Source organism: Candidozyma pseudohaemuli (assembly GCF_003013735.1).
Source record: "Candidozyma pseudohaemuli strain B12108 chromosome Unknown scaffold00001, whole genome shotgun sequence".
NCBI classification, from domain to species: domain Eukaryota; kingdom Fungi; phylum Ascomycota; class Pichiomycetes; order Serinales; family Metschnikowiaceae; genus Candidozyma; species Candidozyma pseudohaemuli.
This window is the reverse complement of record NW_020194435.1, coordinates 321,424-343,860: the sequence shown is the minus strand read 5'-3', so window position 1 is coordinate 343,860 and position 22,437 is coordinate 321,424. Positions and strand designations below refer to the sequence as shown.

At 49.6% G+C, this 22,437-nt stretch overlaps 5 protein-coding genes and 1 non-coding gene across 6 annotated transcripts; 4 read left to right on the top strand and 2 right to left on the bottom strand.

Annotated features, from left to right (window-relative positions):
• Positions 1-1,024: 1,024 nt before the first annotated feature.
• On the top strand, positions 1,025-2,332 carry CMK2 (calmodulin-dependent protein kinase; the record flags this gene model as incomplete). Its single annotated transcript, XM_024855601.1, has 1 exon — positions 1,025-2,332. One exon carries the CDS (start codon positions 1,025-1,027, stop codon positions 2,330-2,332), a length of 1,308 nt encoding a protein of 435 aa, XP_024715200.1.
• A 1,987-nt stretch (positions 2,333-4,319) lies between these two features.
• On the bottom strand, positions 4,320-5,690 carry ADAEC (Adaecp; the record flags this gene model as incomplete). Its single annotated transcript, XM_024855600.1, has 1 exon — positions 4,320-5,690. One exon carries the CDS (start codon positions 5,688-5,690, stop codon positions 4,320-4,322), a length of 1,371 nt encoding a protein of 456 aa, XP_024715199.1.
• A 7,968-nt stretch (positions 5,691-13,658) lies between these two features.
• C7M61_000144 (putative metalloreductase) lies at positions 13,659-15,164 on the top strand (the record flags this gene model as incomplete). Its single annotated transcript, XM_024855599.1, has 1 exon — positions 13,659-15,164. One exon carries the CDS (start codon positions 13,659-13,661, stop codon positions 15,162-15,164), a length of 1,506 nt encoding a protein of 501 aa, XP_024715198.1.
• A 39-nt stretch (positions 15,165-15,203) lies between these two features.
• Positions 15,204-15,275, bottom strand: C7M61_000143. Its single transcript has one exon. It is a non-coding gene; the product is annotated as a tRNA-Cys (tRNA).
• Positions 15,276-15,511: 236 nt separating this feature from the next.
• On the top strand, positions 15,512-19,104 carry C7M61_000142 (uncharacterized protein; the record flags this gene model as incomplete). Its single annotated transcript, XM_024855598.1, has 2 exons — positions 15,512-17,769; positions 18,174-19,104. 2 exons carry the CDS (start codon positions 15,512-15,514, stop codon positions 19,102-19,104), a joined length of 3,189 nt encoding a protein of 1,062 aa, XP_024715197.1.
• Positions 19,105-19,782: 678 nt separating this feature from the next.
• MNN10 (alpha-1,6-mannosyltransferase) lies at positions 19,783-20,853 on the top strand (the record flags this gene model as incomplete). The annotated part of the gene is made up of 1 exon (XM_024855597.1): positions 19,783-20,853. The coding sequence occupies one exon, from the start codon at positions 19,783-19,785 to the stop codon at positions 20,851-20,853; it is 1,071 nt and encodes a 356-aa protein (XP_024715196.1).
• Positions 20,854-22,437: the final 1,584 nt, after the last annotated feature.

Genomic DNA, 22,437 nt, shown 5'->3' with positions numbered 1-22,437 from the left:
GACCGAGGAGGAGGAGTTGTAGAGAAAAGGAGATTCGGAAAAAACGTTTGAAGCACGATTTCCTAAATTCAGAGACCGTTGGTTCTTGGATTTGCTGTGCTGGGGGAGGCCGGAGTCGAATTTGGCAAAATGAACATTTTTTTTTTTCGATTTTTCGATTCTTCAAATATTTCATGATAAAGTTCTTTTAGGTGAGGGAACAGCAGGAAGTTGGGAGCCGGTTACTGAGTAGTTCGGAAATTCGATGTTCAAATCCGGCTACGATAAACGAGAAGTAGGCCAGTACGCAAGGAGGTTTAAAAAGTGAGCTTTCTGCATTTTCTTTTAATTCGATTATCTTCGATTTTACGATAATCATGGGGAAATGGCTCTTCAAGTGTATATCAAAACCATTGACTTCTGAATCCATCTATGGTAGAGCTGAATGTCTAGATGGTACATCACCTAGGAAGAAGGCATTTATTCACCTATCAACTTCTTTAGTATTCCTACCATGTAAGATTAAAAAGTGAAGGTGATAATAACGGCTACATATTGTAAGTCAGGAAATTTGATCCCTCAACCTACCTATGAGGAAGTGGAGGTACCACCATGTACAGCAATGTGACCAGACATAGTAAACCCGTTTCGTCAAAAATCCCCCAAATTCCTCGGATCCCCAATCCCCTAAAATCCTTAAAATCCCTTATCCTTCCAAATTCCATCCCCCAATTCTCTTCAAAACTTCTTTTTTCCCTAACCCACTTGCCGATCGCCCGCTGAAGGCATACGCTTATCATCCCACGATAATGGCTGCGAAAGGCGCAGTATGGATCCATTCTTCCACCAACCGAACAAACCCACCGCGCACCTGGCCACCCATAATCGCCTTTTATCGGAAAGCAAAAACAATTGCCAAATTTCAAAAACCACACCCTTTCCACCTCTTCACTCCCAACGTGGCTGGTGAATGTGGCTGAGGCGGGTGCAGGACGGCAATATCAGCGTCACTATCGCAACCAACCTACTACTCCACTGTTTTCCAATGCCTGAAGACGGACACATCAAGAAGTTCATCAACAAGATCAGCGGCCAGCCGGAACTGTACTCCCGCAAGGCACGCTACACGTTCGGCAAGACCTTGGGCGCCGGCCTGTTTGGAATCGTTCGTTATGCTAGAGATAACCAAACGGGCGAGGACGTGGCGGTCAAGATCATTTTGAAGAAGGCGCTCAAGAGCAAGGAGCATGAACAGTTTATTGTGGACGAGCTCTCTTTGCTCCGGGAGCTCAAGCATCCACATATCGTTGGTTTTAGAGATTGGTTTGAATCGAAGGACAAGTTCTACTTGGTAACTCAATTGGCTACAGGCGGCGAGTTGTTTGACAGGATCGTGCAGCAGGGCCGTTTTACGGAACGGGACGCGTCCGTGGTGGTGATCCAGATGCTCGAGGCACTCAAGTACTTGCACGATAGAAATATCGTCCACAGAGACATCAAGCCGGAGAATGTCTTGTACCTCAACGAGGACGCCAATTCGGACATTGTGCTTGCGGACTTCGGTATTGCCAAGAAGCTCCAGGACCCCAAGGAAAAGCTTATGTCGTCGGCTGGCTCGTTCGGGTACGCTGCGCCAGAAGTCATCACGGGAACAGGCCACGGCAAGCCGTGCGATATCTGGTCCTTGGGTGTGGTCACCTACACCATCTTGTGTGGCTACTCGCCTTTTAGAGCGGAAAACGTCCAGGACTTTATCGCCGAGGTCAGGCACAACAACGCCGTGGTGTTCCACGCGGACTACTGGAGGTCTGTTTCGAAAGATGCACGTAGATTTATCATCAAGGCGCTCCAGTACGACCCGGAGCGCCGAGCCACGGCCGACTCGCTTTTGGAGGACCCCTGGCTCGTCAGCATCGCCAAGGAGCACGGCGAGGCCGACTTGTTGCCTAACTTGAAGCAGAACTTTGACGCCAAGGGCAAGTTCCGCCAGGCCATCGAGGTGGTCAAGTTGGCCAACCGCATCAAGAAGCTCAAGGACTTGCAGACCGAGGAGGACGACGACCCCAACGAAATCAATCTCTTCGGCGACGGCGGGTCTGTTGTCAGCGACAGCGAGCTTCCTGACACCAAGCTGGATGACAGCAGCCACGACAGTGAAGTGAAGAACAAGAGCGGCGGGCTTTTCAACTGGAAGAAGATCAGCGAGTCGCTTGCCGAGGCTGAGGGCAAAAAGCCCAAGAGCGAGGACAAGTCGTCGCTCACGTCGAGTGCATTCATCCAGTTGGTTCAGGCAGCGACCGAAAACAAGGAACGAGTCACGGAGTACCAGAAGCGAGAAGACGAGGCCAAGTAGACAGGCTCCTCTGGCTCCGACCGCGAGAAAAGTCCCCGTCGTTTTCGAAAATAGAGAAAATCACAAATACATGCATGCGGAGCCTGGCGGTTGCTTTCTCTACTTTTGTGATCTCGGTCATGTCACACAAGCCTTGCAACAACCCCTCGGTGCACAGCTTCGAAAAAGATTGAGAACCCCCCTATCGCCAGAATCGGCTTCAGGGATGTGTTGTGAACGATGCATTTCACGTGAGACAGTTTTTGAACCCTGCTAGAGCACTTTAGCCGTGGTTGCATGATTTAGGTGAGACAGCGTCAAGCACGGTGCGCTAAGCAGAGACAGTTGGAGAGTTCCGGTACTGCCCCCAAGAAAGTCCAGACTCCCGGTATAATCGGGGGGTTTGACTCGTGGGAGGAGAAAGCCTAGCATTTTTTTTTTTTTTACAGTTTTGAGCCTCAAAACAACCGAGGCTCACAGGTCAAGCGCTATTAACCTGGTTGGGCACTGCGTCTGTGGGCCACCCTTAATTGATAAAGGTTTCCCTTTGTCCCATGCGGTGTTTGGTGACCATCGTTCGGCGGCTGCAGTGGGACGATACCACCCTGACTGCAATTGAGTAAAAAACGGTTTCGAATTGAGGCTGGTGAAGAGATAGCGCCCTACATGGATGTGCCGGCAAATATCCCGATTTGAAAAAATGGGCCAGCGGCAAATTCGCAGGGCAGGCGGCTCAGGTTCCCGCCATGTTTCCGTCTTGTGTCTTACCCAGCCACGGCGGGTCTTGGACGGGTGCTGGTCGGCTAAAGAAAACGCAAAGTGTATTTTGCTGCACGGCGGCTCAAGACAGCTTGCAAAAAAGCCCCGTTACTTGCCACCGTTTAGAGAAATTTCGTCAGGAGGTGTAGAGGGGTTAACTTTTTTCTAAGCATGGTGGTTATGGTCAAATCTCGTGGTGTTCCACTGTCGCTCTTCGCCTAAGCGGTTGCTCAATGCATGTCGAGCAGGTATTGGGAACACAGACACACAAGGGCCAAAGCGCCTGCTGTTAAACGGAAAGAGGTAAAATAGTCACTGCCGACTTTTGGGAGTGTGGCTGGGAGGCAGCATGCTCTAATACAGGGTTTTGGGGAGCGGATCGAAAGAAGGGCTGCAAAGCTTATTTGTGCTTCTACGAATTTTAGTCTTTTTTGGATCGTGCAAGCGCCGGGTTTCCGTTGATTTCTCAATCGGGCGGACTTGTCTCGAACTTTCGACTCCACGCTTCCCCAAGCATCGAAGTGAGACACTGGGATTTAGACGCCGATTGCATATTCGACGCACGGTGGGTAGTCGTTGGTTCACGGTGAGGTGACGAGGAGACCCCGGAACTCCGACAAGAGTAGGCCCATTTTTTCGCCTCCGGGATCTCGCTATGTATGACCGTTTTATTCGTACTTTTTCGTTCAGGGGCTGCGAGTAATTAGCTGATTTGAGGTGGATTGAGTTTGGAGGGGGTTTCGGTTATGTGGTGCACCGGTGGTTCAATAAGCACTTGGGAGAAAAATAACTACAGAGAATGAATTGGAGGTTCTAGTTGATTTAGAAATTTAAATTTTTGTTTGTGGTAGTGGTGGTGGTGGTGGTTTTGGTGGTTTTTGCATTTGTAGTGGTAGTGAGATGGTGGTAGTCTAACAGTGCTCACTATGGCACAAGCACTACAAAATCGACTAACGTAATATGCCACCGTCAATTCTTTAACTTAATAGTTTAACCTTGAGCGCTGCAATGTTAGCGCAATTCAGTTAGTGCAGAGTTAGTGCAGAATTAGTGAAATTGAGTTAGCTGTATTCAATCCTCTAGCACTTCATCTAGTCTATCACCAAGTCATCTTCCAGTCATTTTCTATCTGTTCTTCCATAATGCCTACTGCTCTACTGCTTTTCTGTCATTAGCCGTGAAATTAGTCTATAAACCGTACCATGCCAAAGGCCCAAGTCATAATCAATCAAAACCAGTCGTAACAGGCTCACAAGCCCACATTCAACATCTCCGTCAGAAGACCCAAGTTGAGGGCATCGTTGAGATCCGAAGCGTCGGGCTCCACCTTCAAGAAATCCTCATCCAAGCCGCCAGTGAAGTCGGTGCCGGCACCTCCAAACACATCGGTACTATAGCTACTGGCTGGACCAGAAGTAAAGTCGGGCATGTCGCCAAAGGGCATTTCTTGCATTTCAGGTGCAACCGTGCCGGGAGGAGCCATGCTGCCGTCAAAGTGGTAGCCCAAAGAGCCCTCAGAGTGCTCGGGCATGGTAGCCAATTGAGGCATCGCCAACGAGTCCTCAGGGTAGTAGGTGGGCTTCAGATGGGAAAAGAGCGAGTAAGGTCTCTCGACACCGCCAGCGGCGCCTCCACTCACGTAGCCCTTGTGTGGCATCTGTGCAGCCATGGTCAAGTCTGTGTCGCTAAACGCTCTCGAGGCACTGAAGTCGGTAGGGTTACCGAAATCCGTCTCGTCGAGCGAAAAGGCAGGATTCACCATGGTAGGAGGCATGTGGGGCGTCTGGTACTGGTTGGTGAGCTGTCTCTTGGGCAGAGGCGTCACATCTGGCGTTTGTTCCTTGATATCGGATCTGGCTCTCTTGCGGGAAACAGGCAGTTCCACAGAGGAAACGGAGGAGGTTGTCAGGTTGTCTCTGAGCAGGAGGTTCAGGCTCAGGCTCAGGGCGGAATTGAGGCCCGAAGGTCTCTCGTCGTGGAGATACTCCCAGCACATGTCACCATAAGTCTTTGGGGTCATTCCGGTAACAGACTTGAACACACGGTGAAAGTGCCAGGCGGAAAGCTTGGATTTGGCGGCAAGCTCCTTGAAGCCGAGCACGCCGCCTCTTCTCTTTCTCTTCTTCTTTCCGGAATCGGAGGATCCGTCATCCAGAGCAGGCGAGTTGGCGCTGGATGGCAGCGGGTTCATGATGGAAACGGCAGCTGCAAGCGCCAAGTGGCGGCAGGCAAGATCCACAAGACGGTAGTGCTCCAGGTTGTTTTTGGAAACCGTGCCAACAGGCTGTCTCAAGTCCTTCTCATCCTTCTCGTCCAAGGCAGGAAGCGAAAAGCCAATCAGGGCATTCACGTCGTTGACCGTCTGGATAAGAAGCTTCACGTCAATGTGGGGCGTGGAGGTAGGGTCACAGTGTTCACAAGGAAGGTAGCCGAGGTCCATGGCTTGTTGGCATTCGTCAACAAACTCAATCTCCAGCTTCAATTCTGAGACAGGGTAGGCGTCGCAGTCGGGGCGGCAGAACCTCTTGTATGTCTTGTTGCAGACAAGGAAGGAGTTTGCGGCAAAGGGGTCCAGGAACTGGTAGGCCTTCCACTTGGCGGACTCAGAAGAATATACCATGGTAGTAGGGGGAATGGTCGGGGAGAATGTAGTGAGGGAGATGGGCACTTAAGATAGACACTAGGATAGGATGGGAGTCCAAGGGTGTTCGAAGTGTCGATATAGTTCTTGAGGCTGGGGAGAAAAAGAAGTGGTTATGGGGATTGGGGCGGTATTTATATATTGGGTAGCGGGAGCTCCAAATGTGGGACAAGGAAAACTGTAGCTGCGGGAGGACGTGCATGGCTGCTGCTGCTGCGTGCGTTGCATGCATGCATGTGGATGCCTACATACGTATGTACGCATGGTGAGCATCTGCAGTTGGCCTGCAGCGCGGCTGTGATGGCGGGATGCATGAGCTGCCCTGAGGCTGCCCTGGAGGGAAGGCATACTGAAACGAAAGAAAAAAAAAAAAAAAAAAAACTTCGCCCCAAAAAACCTTCGTTACAACCCTCAAGTGCATATGGCAAAACATCGGGAAATGTCTCACATTGGGCCTACATATGAACCGGGTCGCACATGGGTGACCCCGGGGGTGCTGTGCCATGATGCTGTCTGCAGGACGCCTCTCCTTCTGCTTGGAAACATGCGAGGTGCACCATCTGCATATATAGTGGAAGGTGAAAGTCTCTCTCACGCTCGCTGCGCTCGCTGCACGTCGGGCGGCCTGCACAGGCCCCACAGCCAACATAACCTTCCAGCCTAAAATCCACGCCCTTACCTCTTCTCCTTAACAGGAACGGGGTCTTTTCCGCTTGCAGCCGATAAATAAGCTGTGGCCATGCTCCCCCCAAATCCGGGCCTTCCAGCCGCATCCGCCCACAACGGAAAAAGCCCTGTTGCCCGTGCGCCACATCCCGCCATTGTCTTCTGCCCGATCCGCCCCAGTCCTCTTTCATTGTCCGCCTGGAGTTGGCTGCAAATACGTACTTTCCAACCCCCATCAGTTTACAACTTGTCTCACCTATTCTTACCCTGTCGCCTTCGCCCAATGTTTTCTCCGCTCAGTATCCCGCCAGCGTCATCGCAATAACATATAGCCGACTTGCAGCCCATGGCATGTTCCACTCTTGCATTCTCGCCTCGTGGCTGGTGATGCACTGTCTCACGTACGTGTCTAAATTTTGCACGGATCCCCGGTTCTGTCTTACATGGATTCGGTAGCGGTGGTGCACGAGGGGGCGTTTCTTGTTGCTCCAGATGCTCGTCTGACGAGCCATAGGCGGCGATACATCTCCTTCACCACAAGGATTTTCTCTCGTCGAGACGCATGTTTTAGGCGGCAACCCTTTTTGGATAACCTGTTTCACAGACTTGTGGCTAGAGCCAATGTGGGCGTTGACGTGCTGGAAGAGGATGGATCTAAGGTGTGAGACATGACAGTATATATTGAGGGAAGTGGTGCTAAAAGTGGGTTCTGCAAAACGGTTCCGCAGGGTCCGGAGCAACCCGACAGATGAAATTGAAGGGTTCTTGGAGGTGTTGACGGCGTGGCTACAGAGGCAGGACTCGGAAATAGAGGAGCTGCTCAGGCGGCTAAATGGCCCCCAAACCCGCCACAAGCAAGCAGTGGGAATAGGCGCCCAATGACCTACAGCCGCTCTGCGGTGAAACAGCAGGAAGGAGTGCCCAGGAGACTTCTAATTTGCTGGTACTATGTAACCACCTCATATCAACAGATATCCCCCTGAGAATGGCGAGTGGTTGGTGGAATTGGTGATGGTGAGGCGGGAGGGGCACGTACATATCTCACTGTCGGTGAGAGCGGAGGCTTGGGGCGACACCACTGCACCTCTGACGAAATTCCCATGCACCCTGGCATCGTGCATGGGGCTTGTGGCTTGTGGAATGTGGCTATGTTTATCCGGCCGCACGCCTGCGTCGCTTCCCTTACGTGAAAGAATAGCGCATCCTGCACAGCGCCCCGCCGTCCTTGGAAGCATCTACATCTCTTGTCTTGTCTTGTGGCGGGTGCCTAGCGGCTGCTTTGAGGTTATCGGAAGTGGCGGATGTCGGGATCCTAGGGTCCAGGGCTAATTGCCGATCCAAAAAGGCTCCGTAACCACACATATATCCGCATGTCTCAGATCGCCCACCTATGCCTTCTTTAACGCACTTCCAGTTCAACATGGCTCGCCTCACCTCGTACATGGATATCTCCAACTTTACTTGCGGTAATTTTCCTCCGTAGCAAAAGACCCTCGAGCCTCGCCTGTGACGCAATTAGCCACACGACGACGACGAACGGTACAAGCGCTTATTTCTCTAGCCCAGCCTAGGCCCTCAGGGTGCAGCGCACGTTTTGGGAAATCCCTGCCTCAACCAGGCAAACCCTAACGGCTTTAGCCATCGCTGCATCACCACCTTCTTGTCGTCACCCTTTAGCACTTGCCACAGCGGCACTTGCCACAGGGCACCTGCCGAATTGAGCAGCCGGGGTCGGCTATGACGTAGTGAAGGAAAGTTTCACGACGCAAAAGCGACGAGATGGCAATAAAAATGACAAACGACGTCACCGGCTATCCCGGCGCCGAGGTTAACGAGTTTCACTGGCTGCCGTTCGTCCCAGAGGTGCCTGTATCGGAACCAGGGCTAGAATAGTGGCCGGTTTGTAGTAAGGCTTTTGCCTCACGAGCTGGGGACGGATTACTTGTGGCTGTGAAGACATGGTTCACCAGAAAATCTAAGCTGCCATAGGAAGAAAAAAGGATTTCTGCTGGGCCACATGTGGCGGGTGGGACCAAGTATATATACATTGGGCGCCTCATGTGGCCTGGTTTCTATTTGGTCCAGCGTCTCGCAACACCGCCGGACTCCCCTCGGACTCCGTCCCGCCCACCGGAAGTCCAACGCGGGCCCCGTCCAATGAATGATTTAGTTTTTATTACTTTTAATTGGATTTAATACTTTTTATTTGTGGTTGAGCAGACCTCTAGTTTGTGGCTGGTGAATGGCTGCAAATGAAGATGGAGGAGGCTTGGTTGCGACGTGCCGCTTGGTCCGCTTTCGGACATTCATCAACAGTAAGCGAATGTGTAGAAATCGGCATGTGGGTACAACAACCAACGACATACTTTACAATGGGCGGACCCCTTTTTTTCGCCATGTGGGTCATAAAACGACTTTTCTGTATCGAACCGATAACGTGACCCTTGAGGCACACTTGAGGCTGATGGAGGTGGGTTAATAATCATACTATCGGTCCTAGGGAAAGTGGCCGGAACTCCGAGGCACCGGGGCCCCGGATAGAGATTATTATTTAGGTAGGCCCACGACACAAAGAGATCGAATGAGATGTATGCGCATACAAGGGCCTCGGAGTTCCGAAACGTCGTGAAAGACGAGCGCAGGGCGTGCATGAGGGGAGACTGGTTTTGATAGAATCTTGCCTCAATAATAGGGATCCCACATCAATGCGACTGTGTGGCTTTCCGGCCATTGCATCATCGAATTCGATAGAAAGATTTTTCAGCCTCCATGTGAAATTGTCTCCTCCCGCTGGTCACACCCTTGAGAGCGTGCGTCATGCCGAGTTGTGTCATCATGCACTCCCGCTGCAGTACTCAAGCAATCGTAAGCGACACCCGGCTGCATCAATAGCTTAGAAGCGGATCCTGGGTTCCCTGCATGAGTCGATGGTTGTCCATATTGTATTACTCACTCGCCATCTACTATGTGGAGCGCCTAAAGAAAAATATTTTCTTAGGCTTCTCGACTCGTCGAAGATAAGGCCTCCCGCGCATACCAGCTGTATTCCGGATTTCCTTGTTTTGTCGAATTGCAGCACGTTACCATCGCAACGCTTTTTCCGAGTACTGCCCCCCTCAAGGTTCTCACCTCCGATGTGGCCCCAGGTGGTGTTATCTATGTCATTGTCCAAGCCCGCAGATTTGGCACATTTTCTATTGTCACTGTGGATGCTTATGCAAGCGCATGCAACTGAAACGTAAGGCCTGCTTACATCCCATTGATGCGGCCGGAGTGATTCCAATGAACATTTCTTGTGTCCATTGTTAGGGTTGGTGGTTGTATGCAGGCCGCTCGGTCGGCCAAAATTTCGCTAGCGCCTGAGAGCTCATAAAAAAAAATAAGATTACTCCATTCTGCAGTATGTTCTAGAAAAGTATCGAAGATAAGAGAAAAGAAACCCGAGAAAAGGTAAAAAGAAAACCGCCTCGACCACTGTCTCAATTGGTGTTTCAGATGCAAGGCCTTATGCTTCACTAAATGCAAGAGAGAAACCATCGGGCCACTTTGGCGGAGCCATAACCTCAAGTAGGCATCTTTAGGCGGTAGGGTGTTTTAGCACGATATCGGGTATTCTAGCTCGAAAGGGATAGGTTACTAAGTGGGAGTCATTTTACAATGCAGTTTGGGGGCCACTAAGCACCCAATTGCAGCATCAATGGAGAAGGTATACATGTGGATGGGCGTGGGTTTACAGATTCGTTTCTGCCGAGTCGGCTTTAGCAGACGCAATTGAGTGACGTAGTTTGTGGTATATTCGTTAGAACGGAATATCCATGATGTGTTGGAGGAGTTATTGGAGGTGGGGTGTGGTGGTGAATTTTGTGGAATCCTAGGGTCAATTGACCTGAGTTCAAAAGAACATCCAACGTCCTCTCAGCTCAATTCTTTCAAAACGGCTTCCTTTCCGTTGACTTCCTCCCACAAGGTTGTCAGACCACTTCTCTGCTGCCGTAACTGTTCTTCTCAGGCTCCACCACACATAACCAATGCTCCTATCCAGAAACAACGCTGTGGACTCGAGCCACGCAGATCTCTTTCTTGTTCAGCAGCAAACCTTATCTCTCGTCGTAACTGTCGTTGGCTAGATCCATTGTTGATTGATCTGGAACCCTAGGGTCATGAGATACCACCTGTTTGTTTGGGTCGTTGTATCCTGAAGCACAGTGACTCAAGGGGACTTCATGTCAACCATCAACAACCCGAGAAACTTTTTTCATTCCATGGAATCGCCATTTCATCAAGGGAACTTCTGGACCCAAGGCTACCTATATCCCTTCGAGGCACTGAACCGCCCAAAAAAAAAAGCACAAAAAATAAAGAAAAAAAATCACGGCACCGCCGGCGGTTCAGAACCCTATTGTCGCTGCTTGTCCCCTCTAAAGCGCCTCACTCTCTTACACCTCCCTAAACCTCCTCGGTCTCGGGCGATCCGCCTCAATCGTGCTTCCAAATGTGCTAATGAAGGGAAATCATGCAATGGTACCACATGCGACTAGGAACCCTGAATTCCCATCTGAGAAAAAGTTGCACCACTGGTCCTGCCCCGGAGCGGCGTCTTTGTCGTTTTGCATCCTCGTCACAGAATCCGGAATTCCGGGCATTGTTCCCACAAGGCTTCTTCCTTTGGGCGGCACCGAAACATATCCACGGGAATGGCGATCGGGGTGAAAGTGATTTTTGTAGGTTGGGGGCGGTCAAAAACTACTGAAAAGAGGGTTTCTTTAGGGTTGATCCGATGTAAACGACATTATTGGCGGGCTTGGTGAACCCATAAATTCTCTACAACTACTCCAACTGAGGAGGTTCTGGAAAAAAGGAGGGAAAATTCCAAGAACGCAGAATTTTCTTTTCCAGGCCTAGACTGGATTTGTAGGCTTCGTGGGGCCCTGGCACCGATTGGTGACGTTACCATCGGCCATGTGTGGACCATGACGTCGACGGTTCCCCGATTTTTCTTGCAAGAATAATAGAAAATTTTTTTTGCCAACAACCAGCCACTCCCGTGATGCCCCGGCACGCCAGGGAACACTTGGAGCTTGGGAGAGTTGGGTGAGTTCTTCCATGATGGTTTTTAATTGGTATGATGTTTCAGAAGGTCGTTTCAGAAGGTGGGATGTTTTTTTGTGAGTTTGAAAAACAACCAATGCAAGCATGGCCAACGAATACTTTCCAAAGGCACTACAGCCTGGGTCTCCTTCTACGGTCATTAGTGCCAATTCACCAGCCTGATACCTGCGCCACAGAGGCTTCCATGATGCTCTACGGTTGTTACAACTCACCAGACTTAATCAAACATAGAAACTTCCAACCCAATCAGGAAGAGGGCTTTCAGAATATGGAGTGAAACGGCAATTGGTAACCAACTACAGAACAGGTGCCTCAGTGGTATTCACTAACCAAAAGGTATCCCAATGGGGTGTTGTTACTGACGCTTCAAGACGTCAATCGAGGCTAAGAAACACCTTACATCACCAAACAAGGACACATGCCAGAATACCTCATGGAATTGTGCCTCTTCATAGCCACCCATGCAAAAAGCCCGACGGGACCATCCACCTGAAATCCATTTCTTCTATCCAATACGGGTGACCACCCCGTGGGTTTACAAGCCAACTCGACATACATCCGTCCTTTCGACATACATCCACCGTCCCGGTCCATATGACCAGACCAACGGCCATGACGTCCGCCGATAAGCCTACTTCAAGCCATGGAAACGGAAAAACACCATATGCCGAAAACGTAACGCTGGCTGTGTTTTCCCCAATAATGACCGACAGCTTGCCGCTACAGATACTGGCATTCTTCACTTGCAGAAGAACTGGGGACGTCCAGTGTACTACATATTTTCAGAATATGGTGGATAGGAGAAACCCTCCTATGTGACCAGGGATCTACCCACCGTTTCACCTACAGATCGACGGATTACGCCATACATTTTGGGGCCACATGATGCAAGCAAATCCTGAAAATCCAAACCCACTAGTCAGATCGACTCCAACAGCTTCGCTAGATCTCCTCTTCTTCCAGTGTGGTGGCATCGGAACCTCCCCAAAGTTACCCGATGCATATACACAGCTTCCTTATTCAGGTATAAGCCTCGGCATCAGCCCAAAGGGTAAGATAAGGGCGGATTGACGAAAAGAGAAATCACTGCACATGTGAAGCATGCTGGATAGTTTTAAGATCTGGCTCTCGAAGGAATACCGACGGTGACGAAACAAAAATAGATGCGGCTCTGCTGCAACAGACGCCCAAACTGTCAATAGAGTTTATTTTTTCACGTAGAAGTGTGGAAAAGTCTCGCTCACAGCTGGGTCTGTGGACGCCACAAAAGGTTCGAGTTTTTTTCCAGACCATTATATAAGCTTTTCTGGACCATCACTCCACGATAATGCAGCTCAGGGTTCAGGGTTCATCCAGGACTCGGCTGGGAAGAAGCATGAAGTCGGGTTTGCAGAGGATTTGCAGGGCGCATTCGCCACATGTGGCGCAGGATGCACGCATCTGTATATGCATGCACCTGTGCGTGTGGACAGGGTACTTGTGGCTAATTCAGGGGCGGGCGGACCGCATATCCGCTTAGGCGTGGGCCCGCATTTGTGGCTGGTGCCCCGCCGCTTTTGTATGCTTCGGAAGTGCGTGCTAATTTTGGTGAATGTAGGGCGGGCCATGTGTTGGTGCCAAACGTGATTTCTTGTGGTGTATTTATTTTTTGACGAAGAAGCAGTGGGGCCTTGAGAATGTCGGTTCTGTGCAGTATAGAAGATTCTTTCCACGGGGCACGGAAGCGATTCACCGCACGACTTCCGGGCACGGTTCCTTCGACTATAACACCCGTACACCATCCCCCCCATAGTTTAGAGCAGAGTCGGCGCCGGACCGGCTCGGAAGTCGGGGAGCGAGGGTTTCGGGAAAGGTGAGCAAATTGTTGGTCACGTTCTGGGTCACGTGATGCCCATTTTACGAGCCGTACGCAGGATTGCAGCCCCCACCAGCCCATCATTTCCAGCTTGGGGTCCCTGGAAAATATATAAAAGTCTCTTAATACCCTACCCTGCTCGACTACAGTGCCTAAAAGCCGTTTGGTGGCTTTTTCCTGCACACCGGCCCGGGAGCCTAACCCAGTTACACTTTGTGCCATGAGGATTGGCTATAGCGAGGCCCCCACATGCAGGTTCCAAGAAGCTCCAACACATAGAACCCCATTTCTTCACCCAAAAACCCCCCAATCTTCTCATGTCAATTGAATCCCGGCATGCCGGTCACGGCCACGGCAACCACTTTGCCAACGTCAAGTACGGTCACATCATCTTCGGCATCTCGGTCGCCTATGCCCTCTATGTCTCTGTGGCACGTTACCTATATCTAAGGAAGTGGAACAATCAGGCTAAAGCACCCACCGGGTTGGTGAAGTCTGCGGCGTACGGCAACTTGTGGGTCAGCGTGGTGTTCTGGACGTTTCTCATTCTTTTTCTTTCGTTCATCAACGTCGAAAACCTCGCCACAATGTGGGTCATTGTCATCAAGCGCTTGGGTCGAGTAGGCTACTGCTTGGTTCCTTTGGATGCGGTTCTAGCGCTCCGTCCTGCGTGCCTAGGACCCCATGCGCTGTATTTGGAGCATTTGGCGTTGCACAAGTGGCTTTCTCGTGTCATTGTGGTGGCTACTACCGCTCATGGAATCGGATACTGGGTCAAGTGGATCATTGAGCTGCGGTTCTGGGCGCAGAACGTCAGGTACCAGAACTTCCTTGGCGTGGTGCCGTTTTTGATGTCGGTGCTTCTTTTGGCCGTTTCGATCAGACCGGCCAGACGGAAGATCTATGCGTTTTTCTATATCTGGCACAACGCTACTGTTTTTGCATTCACCTTCTTTATGCTCTGGCACGCCCGGCCGGGCGTCACCGACGTGCTTATTTTCAGTTTCTGCATCTACGGGCTCCAGGTGTTCTTGCGGATCAAGTTTACGCATCGTTTGGAGAAAATGACCATTGTGGATCCAGAGGACTCCCAGTTGCGTTTGGTGAAACTTCAGAAACCACCAAACTACCCTGCAGAATGGATCCCCGGCTCCCACCTCCGTATGTCCTGGAAAATCACAAATTGGAAGTATTGGGTGTACCCTACGCATCCATACTCGATCGGGTCGTTGCCTGGTGATGCCACGATAGATTTGGTGATCAAGAAGGGCTTCCGTTTTGAAATGTTTTCGTCGTTGGAGTACTCAATCTCCCTGCCGTACTGTTCTGTGCCTCCGCCACTCTACCAGACCGCTGACAATGTCCACGTTATCTGCGGCGGTTCTGGTATTTCCTTGGGTGTGCCTATCTATCGCTATCTTAAACAGAACTCCTCGGTCATCACGAACATGACGTGGTGTGTGAGGAACGACAACGACGTTTTCGTGCTCCCCAGCACAATGGACCCTATCGACGTTTACGTGACAAAGGCTGAGACGACGCTTTTTGTCAATAATAACCAAGAGGAGGACCACGGCCTTTTGAACAAAGACGTGGAGCTTGAACTGTTAGATGGCTCGGGCACCTCCAGCCCACCAGAACTGGCTGTGAACTTCAAAAAGGGCCGTCCGATTTTCGACGAGATCTTTGCCCATTTTGGCGACACGGCCGAACCAGACAACAAGTGGATTGTGGTTTGTGGACCTAGTGCATTAATTGAGGCTGTGAAGAAGTGGGGCAAGGTCAACCACGTGCATGTTTTTGAGGAGTTGTACGATATGTAAATAAAGTAATGGACCGGTTGCAAAAAGACAAAAAAAAGAAGCTCGCACTCAGGTTCGAACTAAGGACCAACAGATTTGCAATCTGCTGCGCTACCACTGCGCCATACGAGCTTTCTTACAGGCAGGAGAACGCAGGATCACTATGTTTGATGATTTTGCTATTTTATCCAAACGGCCGGATTTTCAAGTTTTGATGGTACCATCAGAAATCTTATGCTTTCAGCAACTTTTAGCTCAATTTTGAGCCCAGGGGACCCCCTATACCCCGAAATATTCCCATTATCACCAAACGGGTTCGCACTATCAGACCTCCCTTGCTAACTACTACCAATCCAACCACACCAGCAATGTCGGTTCTCGAACCGTCCATACCTCCTGCACAGCTAGATGCCGTGCCGTCACCGTCAAAGTTCACCTTCCAAGACCTACATATGCTCCAGGATGTTCTGCTGGCTTATAAACTGCCCCTAGCTGTTATAGCGCATGTGGACCTCAATGCCTTTTATGCTCAATGTGAACAGATCCGACTTGGAAAGACCATCGATGACCCCGTGGTGTGTGCACAGTGGCAATCGCTTATTGCTGTTTCCTACGCTGCCAGGAAATTCGGCATCGGACGTATGGATACTTTGCAATCTGCTTTGAAGAAATGTCCAGGTCTAGTAGTAGGCCATGCTGCGGTATTCAAGAAAGGAGACTCCCATTGGCAGTATCTCAAAGAAGCCCCGGATCAGGGAATGCACAAGGTCTCGTTGGATCCTTATCGAAGAGAACTGAGGAAGATCTTCAAGGTGCTACTGCGTGAGTGTGATTCTGCTGAAAAGGCCAGTGTGGACGAGTGTTACTTGGATTTGAGCCGCATGGTGCTTCAGGAGGCAAGAAGCCGGTTTCCTGTTTTGGACGGCGTTTTTGAAAATTCCAAGATGCAAGAGGCTCTACCGTCAGTTCCTGGTTTGGACGACCCAGGATACGAAGGATTGGCCTGGCTGGGGAGGATCTACGAGACGGAAACAGAGGCCAAGGCTGCCGAGCTTGATTTGCCGCAGGAGTCGTCCAAAAGAGACAATTGCGTTGTTCCTCCGGAAATCAACGACTGGGATGATCTCTTCATGCTCATTGGAAGCAAACACCTCTACAGAATCCGCCGCTGTGTGTACGATGAGCTTTCATTCACGACCTCTGGAGGCTTGTCGTCGACGAAAACCATCGCCAAGTTGGCTGGCGGTTTCAACAAACCAGACTTCCAGACCATCATACGACCTTCTGCAATCTATAGTTTTCTCAGGAACTTTGAATTGGCAGATTTCACTCTCATGGGCGGTAAAACCGGCGAAGTCATTGTTGAAAAGCTCGGAGTTCCGCCTGAACAGAACAGCATAACCTACATCAGAGACAACTACACTCTACCTGAGATCCGTCAGACCATGCCATCCGATGAACTGCTTATGGAGAAGGTCTACGAGCTCGTGAGGGGCGTACACCACCAAGAAATGAAGCCACGAACGGTAGTAAAATCCATGATGTCGAGAAAGAACTTCCTACCGAGAAGGCCTGTCAAAACGCTAGCTGACGCCTTCGACTGGATCAAGGTGTACATCGGTGACTTGTACGGCCGTTTAATTGAGCTCGACGACGAAAATATGAACTTGTCCATGCTGCAGGGTGACGGCAAAAATCAACGGTATATCTATAGGCCCCGTACGGCCAGTGTTCAAATCACCACGCAGCTGTGGCTGAAACACTCCAGACAAACGTCGTTTCCGGTTTTGAAGAGTCTAGAGAAGTTGCGGCACTCCATGGAAACGACGGGATTCAGATTGCTTGCAGAGCTTTTGGACGGCACCAAAGCTGCAGAAATGAATCCGCTGATTAATTTCAAGGAGCTTCGGCTCAACGATAAGCATGATCTTTCCAAAATAGAGATTCCGTCTTTGGCGAACATGGGTTTTGTCATCACAAACTTTGTGAAAACCTCCGATGCCAATTTGATCGATTCATACGGTGGATCCGGAGCAGCTGAAATCCCCACGCAGGAGGCCATAAGACAGGCTTTTGAAAAAGCCGAGGAATATAAACCAAAACCACCTCCACCGCCGCCTCCACCAAAGGTAAAGAAGAAGACCGACCTATCTTATGTCAAGAAGCTCTTTGAGGATTACCACAAGGAACTGGAGCACAAGGAAGTTGAGCCTCCGAAACCCGTGAAACCCGTTTCTGAATTTAAGGAGGATAAAGAGTATGTCAAAAAGCTTTTTAATGACTACAAGCAAGCTAGTCCAGTTCCCATCCAAGAAGCCGTTTCCATTCAAAAAGCTGTTTCGAAAACCCCCTCTCGATCTGCATCTCCCGAGTCCGAGCAACCCAAAAAGCATCCCGATTCGCTTCTCAAGGAGCTCATCAAAAACAGATTCTGCTCTCTTTGTGGCACTGCTGTGGAGGACGTATTTGAACATAAGGACTATCATGTCGCTATGGAGCTTTCTCTGAAGCTCAACGGGGACCAGCCTGCGGCGCCGGCGCCAATGGTCAAGACTCCACTGGTATCACCAAAAAAGCCAAAATCCAAGGGAAAGAAGAAACAAAAGCTTGATAAGGGTCAGACCCGGTTGCCTTTCTGAGGTGCGATTTGCAGCCACTGGTAAGGGGTTACACGTCACCACAAAAGAATCGTTTCTCACAAATTCCTACTTTTGCATTTACGAATTACCTAATATCCCTAATTTCTAATTATTTTATTGACGACATCCAGAAAAATCCGTGAGCTCCAGATCTGGGGTCGACTCCACCCACCCATCTACCTGCAGTCCACTCAGTTCTCATACCTCGGAAGATTTATCGAGCATCCAGATTCAACCACTACTACTTAATTCCACAAATGTCCAGGGCGAACGAAAACGCCTTGCCGTTCGCCGACGCGGCAACAATAGGTATGTGGATATGAGAATGATTTTCATTCGGGGTTTCTGAAATTCCGGTTTTTTGAGTGTGGGGTACTAACATCACAGTAAGGGCCAACCAGAAGGATAGCTATTTTGAAAACCTGCTCCGGTCACAGGTAACCGATGCTTTACACATCTTCAAAGGACAAAAGTTCGTCAACATGCATCCTGAAGAAATCGGAGTGGCAACAAAGCTGCTCTATTTCTTCTTGACTACCCTTATCGGTGCCAGAACCTTGGGTGAGGAGTACGTGGATCTTGTCTACGTCAACAGAACAGGCAAAAGACTCCCCAAGTTGTTGCCCAGGGTAGGCTTTATCTTGCTGTATGCATTGTTGCCGTATGTGGTGACGAAGATCATCAAGAAGCTAAAATCCAGGTGGGGCTCGGAAGACTCAAAGAACGAACCCTGGTACAAGCAGCTACTCACGTCCTATCCAAAGCTCTTGGATACGATAATCAATGTGCATGTGGCGATCTTCTATTTCGAAGGTTCGTTCTACTCCATCTCCAAGCGTATCTTTGGTCTTCGGTACGTTTTCGGGCACAACAAGGACCCCAAGAAGCTTCAGAATACAGGAAACTACTCGGCTTTAGGTGTGATTATCTTGCTTCAGTTCGCCATCAAACTCCTCATAAAGTTCAAGGAGTACTCCGACGAAAACAGCAAATCAGAAGAAGAAAAGAACCTTGCCAAAGCAGATGCTGAATCCCACGATAACTTCAAGAGAGTGCAGCAGCTAGAGAGTTTGAGACAGCATTTCGACGACGACATGGACGAAAAAATCAACATAGACTTGAGCGACCCTAAGCAGTTGCCTTACCTCCCAGAAAGTGCAAGAAGCTGCATGCTTTGTCTCTCGCCTATGGTGAATCCATGTGCTGCAAACTGTGGCCACATGTTCTGCTGGGATTGCATTGTCGACTGGACTCGTCAGCATCCGGAATGCCCGCTTTGTAGGCAGGTTTGTCTTGAGCAGAATCTTTTGCCGTTGAGGTAGGCCGCCTGAACGAGTTTGGAGATGACCCTTCTAGCTGTCTAGTTTCAATGTCTTAATTGTGCTTCGCTCGGAACATCGGGCAAATTGGATTGGGATTGACACTACTCAAGGCCACTGTGCTCATCGTACCGTTGACGCCGTACTATGGACAACACCTGCGACATCCACCCTAATATGATGGACATTCTTATCTATAATGGAGACTGTGTTACCCAAGAGATCCTAGAGCCCGAGAAACCCAAGAAACTCAAGCAAAGCTTCACAATGACTCTAGGTTGGCGACACAGATTACGTCTTACAGTAAATACTATATATCACGTTCAATTGAACTCATTGAAGTCAGAAGTCGTAGAACGATGTGCTTCATTTATGTGCTCAAATGACCAACCTAATTATATGACACTTTGACCAGGGCCTTTAGGCGTCTGCCCGTTCTACTGGATCTTGTCTCACTCCCTTCGCACATATTGAGCTGCTTAAATCGCCGTAATCAGACAAGATCTTTTAAAATCCACCCATTCTCGAAAAATTATTAAAAAAAATTACCAATCTTCACCCTCCCAGCCCCGATAAATCACGGTTGTTTGCAGCCATTTTGGTTCCTCCTGCATACACCCACATGAACATCAACAGATCAAAAACCAAAGCGCTCAACCAAAAATATCACGAAAATCCACCATGAGTTTTCCGCTTGAGCACTCGCGAGGTTACGAGCAGGAACGTGTGGAGTTCACCGTGGGTGACGACACGTACCTGAACACGTATAAGCCTCAAAAAAAGCTGTGGACGCTGGTCCCCAAGAGAATAGTTGGAGGAGTCGCTGAGGATCTTTCAGATTTGATCGTCACACACAAAAAGTTCACGCTATTGGTGGCGGTTTTCCTTTTCCTTTCGTTTTTCACACTGATGCCGTACGTGCCACATTTGTTCAATCAGGGAGATCCCAAGGTGGTGATCATATTGGCTGCCAATGAGGGTGGAGGTGTTTTCAAGTGGAAAGGCCCTCAGGAGTGGTCAGTCGAGCGTTCGCTGATTGCTAATAAAAAGGCGTATGCCAAGAGACACGGCTACGGTCTCACAATCAAGGACATGACGCTGAAGAAGCGTTACTCCCATGAGTGGAGAGAGCTGTGGGAAAAGGTGGATTTGATGAAACAGGCCATGCGCCAGTTTCCCAACACCGAGTGGTTTTGGTGGATTGATTTGCATACCTACATCATGGAGCCCCACAAGTCGTTGGAGCTGCACTTGCTTAACCGCTTGGACAATGTGACTTACCGGACGTTGGACACGTTCAACCCTATCAATTTGAAGGTGCCCTTGCCGTACGTCGACTACACGGCGCCTGTGGATATGGTGATTACGCAAGACTGTGGTGGCTTCAATTTGGGCTCTTTCCTCATGAGACGTTCAGAATGGTCCGACATGCTTCTAGATATTTGGTGGGACCCAGCCATGTACGAGCAGATGCACATGCAATGGGAGCACAAGGAGCAAGACTCGTTGGAAACGCTATATGAGACTCAGCCGTGGATTCGTGAGCGTGTTGGATTCGTTCCTTTGAGAGCCATCAATGCTTTTCCTCCAGGAGCCTGTGCCGACAAGGCGGACGATCCACAATACTTTTACCACCGTGGCGATTTCCTCATCAACATGGCGGGTTGTGAGTTTGGAAGAGACTGCTGGGGTGAAATGGAGCACTACAAGGCGCTCCTGCGCAAGCTTCAGAAGTGGTGGAGGATATGGTAACTTCCGAGAAGGCCCATGAACGGATATTATAGAGTTCAATGGCCCTGAAATATAATCAATGCAATGGATTAGGACAATCTGTGTCTCTGAAGCGGATTTTGAAAAAATATCACAGCAATTATGAAGCCGAGGATCATGCCCGGCAAGCCCGATATCGTACTTTATCTCCTGAGGCCGAATATGGCGGGGATTTAAGGTTAAGTCGAGGTACCTCTAATTTCGGTTATGAAGCGAAGGGCTTTGAGTGGCATTGTTCTGGATGTTCGACGGCCCTACGGCTTTGTCAAATTGCATTGCCGTACATTTCTCATTGTCATGCAGCACATAACTGTGTGGTTTTGAGGTGGTTTGGAGCATCTTTACTTGAGCGCGATGCAATGACCGGTTGTGAATCATGGAATGCCCAGTCCATCGTAAACGCAAATACTGTTCATTGGCGATCGAAATGCATTGTATCCAAAGTGAAGGCATTGCTGTCGCCCAGATCGTTTCTTTTACCGGCTTTTCTTGTTATTTCGATCTTATCGGTATTTGGATTTAATCTACTTGCATCGGCCTTACGGATGCGATGAGGTCAAGAGCTCAGCCATCTCATATTACTTGCTTTCGTTTGCAATGTTGCAAATCGGGTGGTCATGCTTGATTGAAGCGGGCCGATCTTCTTAACGTGACGGGCCGTTGGATGATGACGCGACGAGCGTGTCTATCAAACTTGGCTGAGCTGCGTTACTGGCACAATCTGCACAGGTTTTGTACTATTTCAGGTGACCTCTTTTGAAGTATGGCGTGCATGGTTTCGACCCTAGAGGTTCTAAGGCTGTCAAAGTGGTGGACATGTGAAACATGCTTCAGGAGGTCATCGGATTGGGGGACCCTTTGCATTGTGTTACATGATGCTGTCTCAATTGAAAGCGGTGGTAGCTGTCGAACGCAATGCCTACAAAAAGGATTGTGGCTATTGCTGATGCTTAGATGAAGATTTTTCTGCTTTGTTGTTTCTTAGCTCTCATCGTCACTCGAAATGAGATGTTTGATGGTCATGGCTTGAACGCTCGGTATATTTGTTATGTTACTTCCTGAGAAGGTCGTCCATTCACGGTTTTTTTTTTTTCTCAAAGAGACTTTCTCAAAGAAACAGCGCAAGTGTGAGAGAACACTCAAAGAAGTATCAATTGATTTAAGCTTAAAGAGAAGCTGAACCCTCTGCGTTGACAAACCTGTTGGTGTCTCACTTAGATGTGTTGAGCACCTGACACGCCATAAAGCCTCCGACCATGTCCTTCAAAATCATCACCAACAACACATTAAAGAGGCAATCCACTTCCACCAATTTTTTTTATTTTAACATACTCCTGTGTTTTTCCCACCCCTCTGGTTTCTGCATCAACACGGTTGCAACTCAGCCGCGCCTCGCATATATATACATCAACACGGTCAAGCCGAGAACCCACGCTTTTTGGCTTTCGCCTTCAAAAGAATATCCAAAACTCTCTTTCAAATGCCCTAAACACCCTTTATATCAAAACGGAAAAGCCTGGTTCTCCAAATTACAAACCCGGTCGTGTCACGTGACCTCGCACGGTC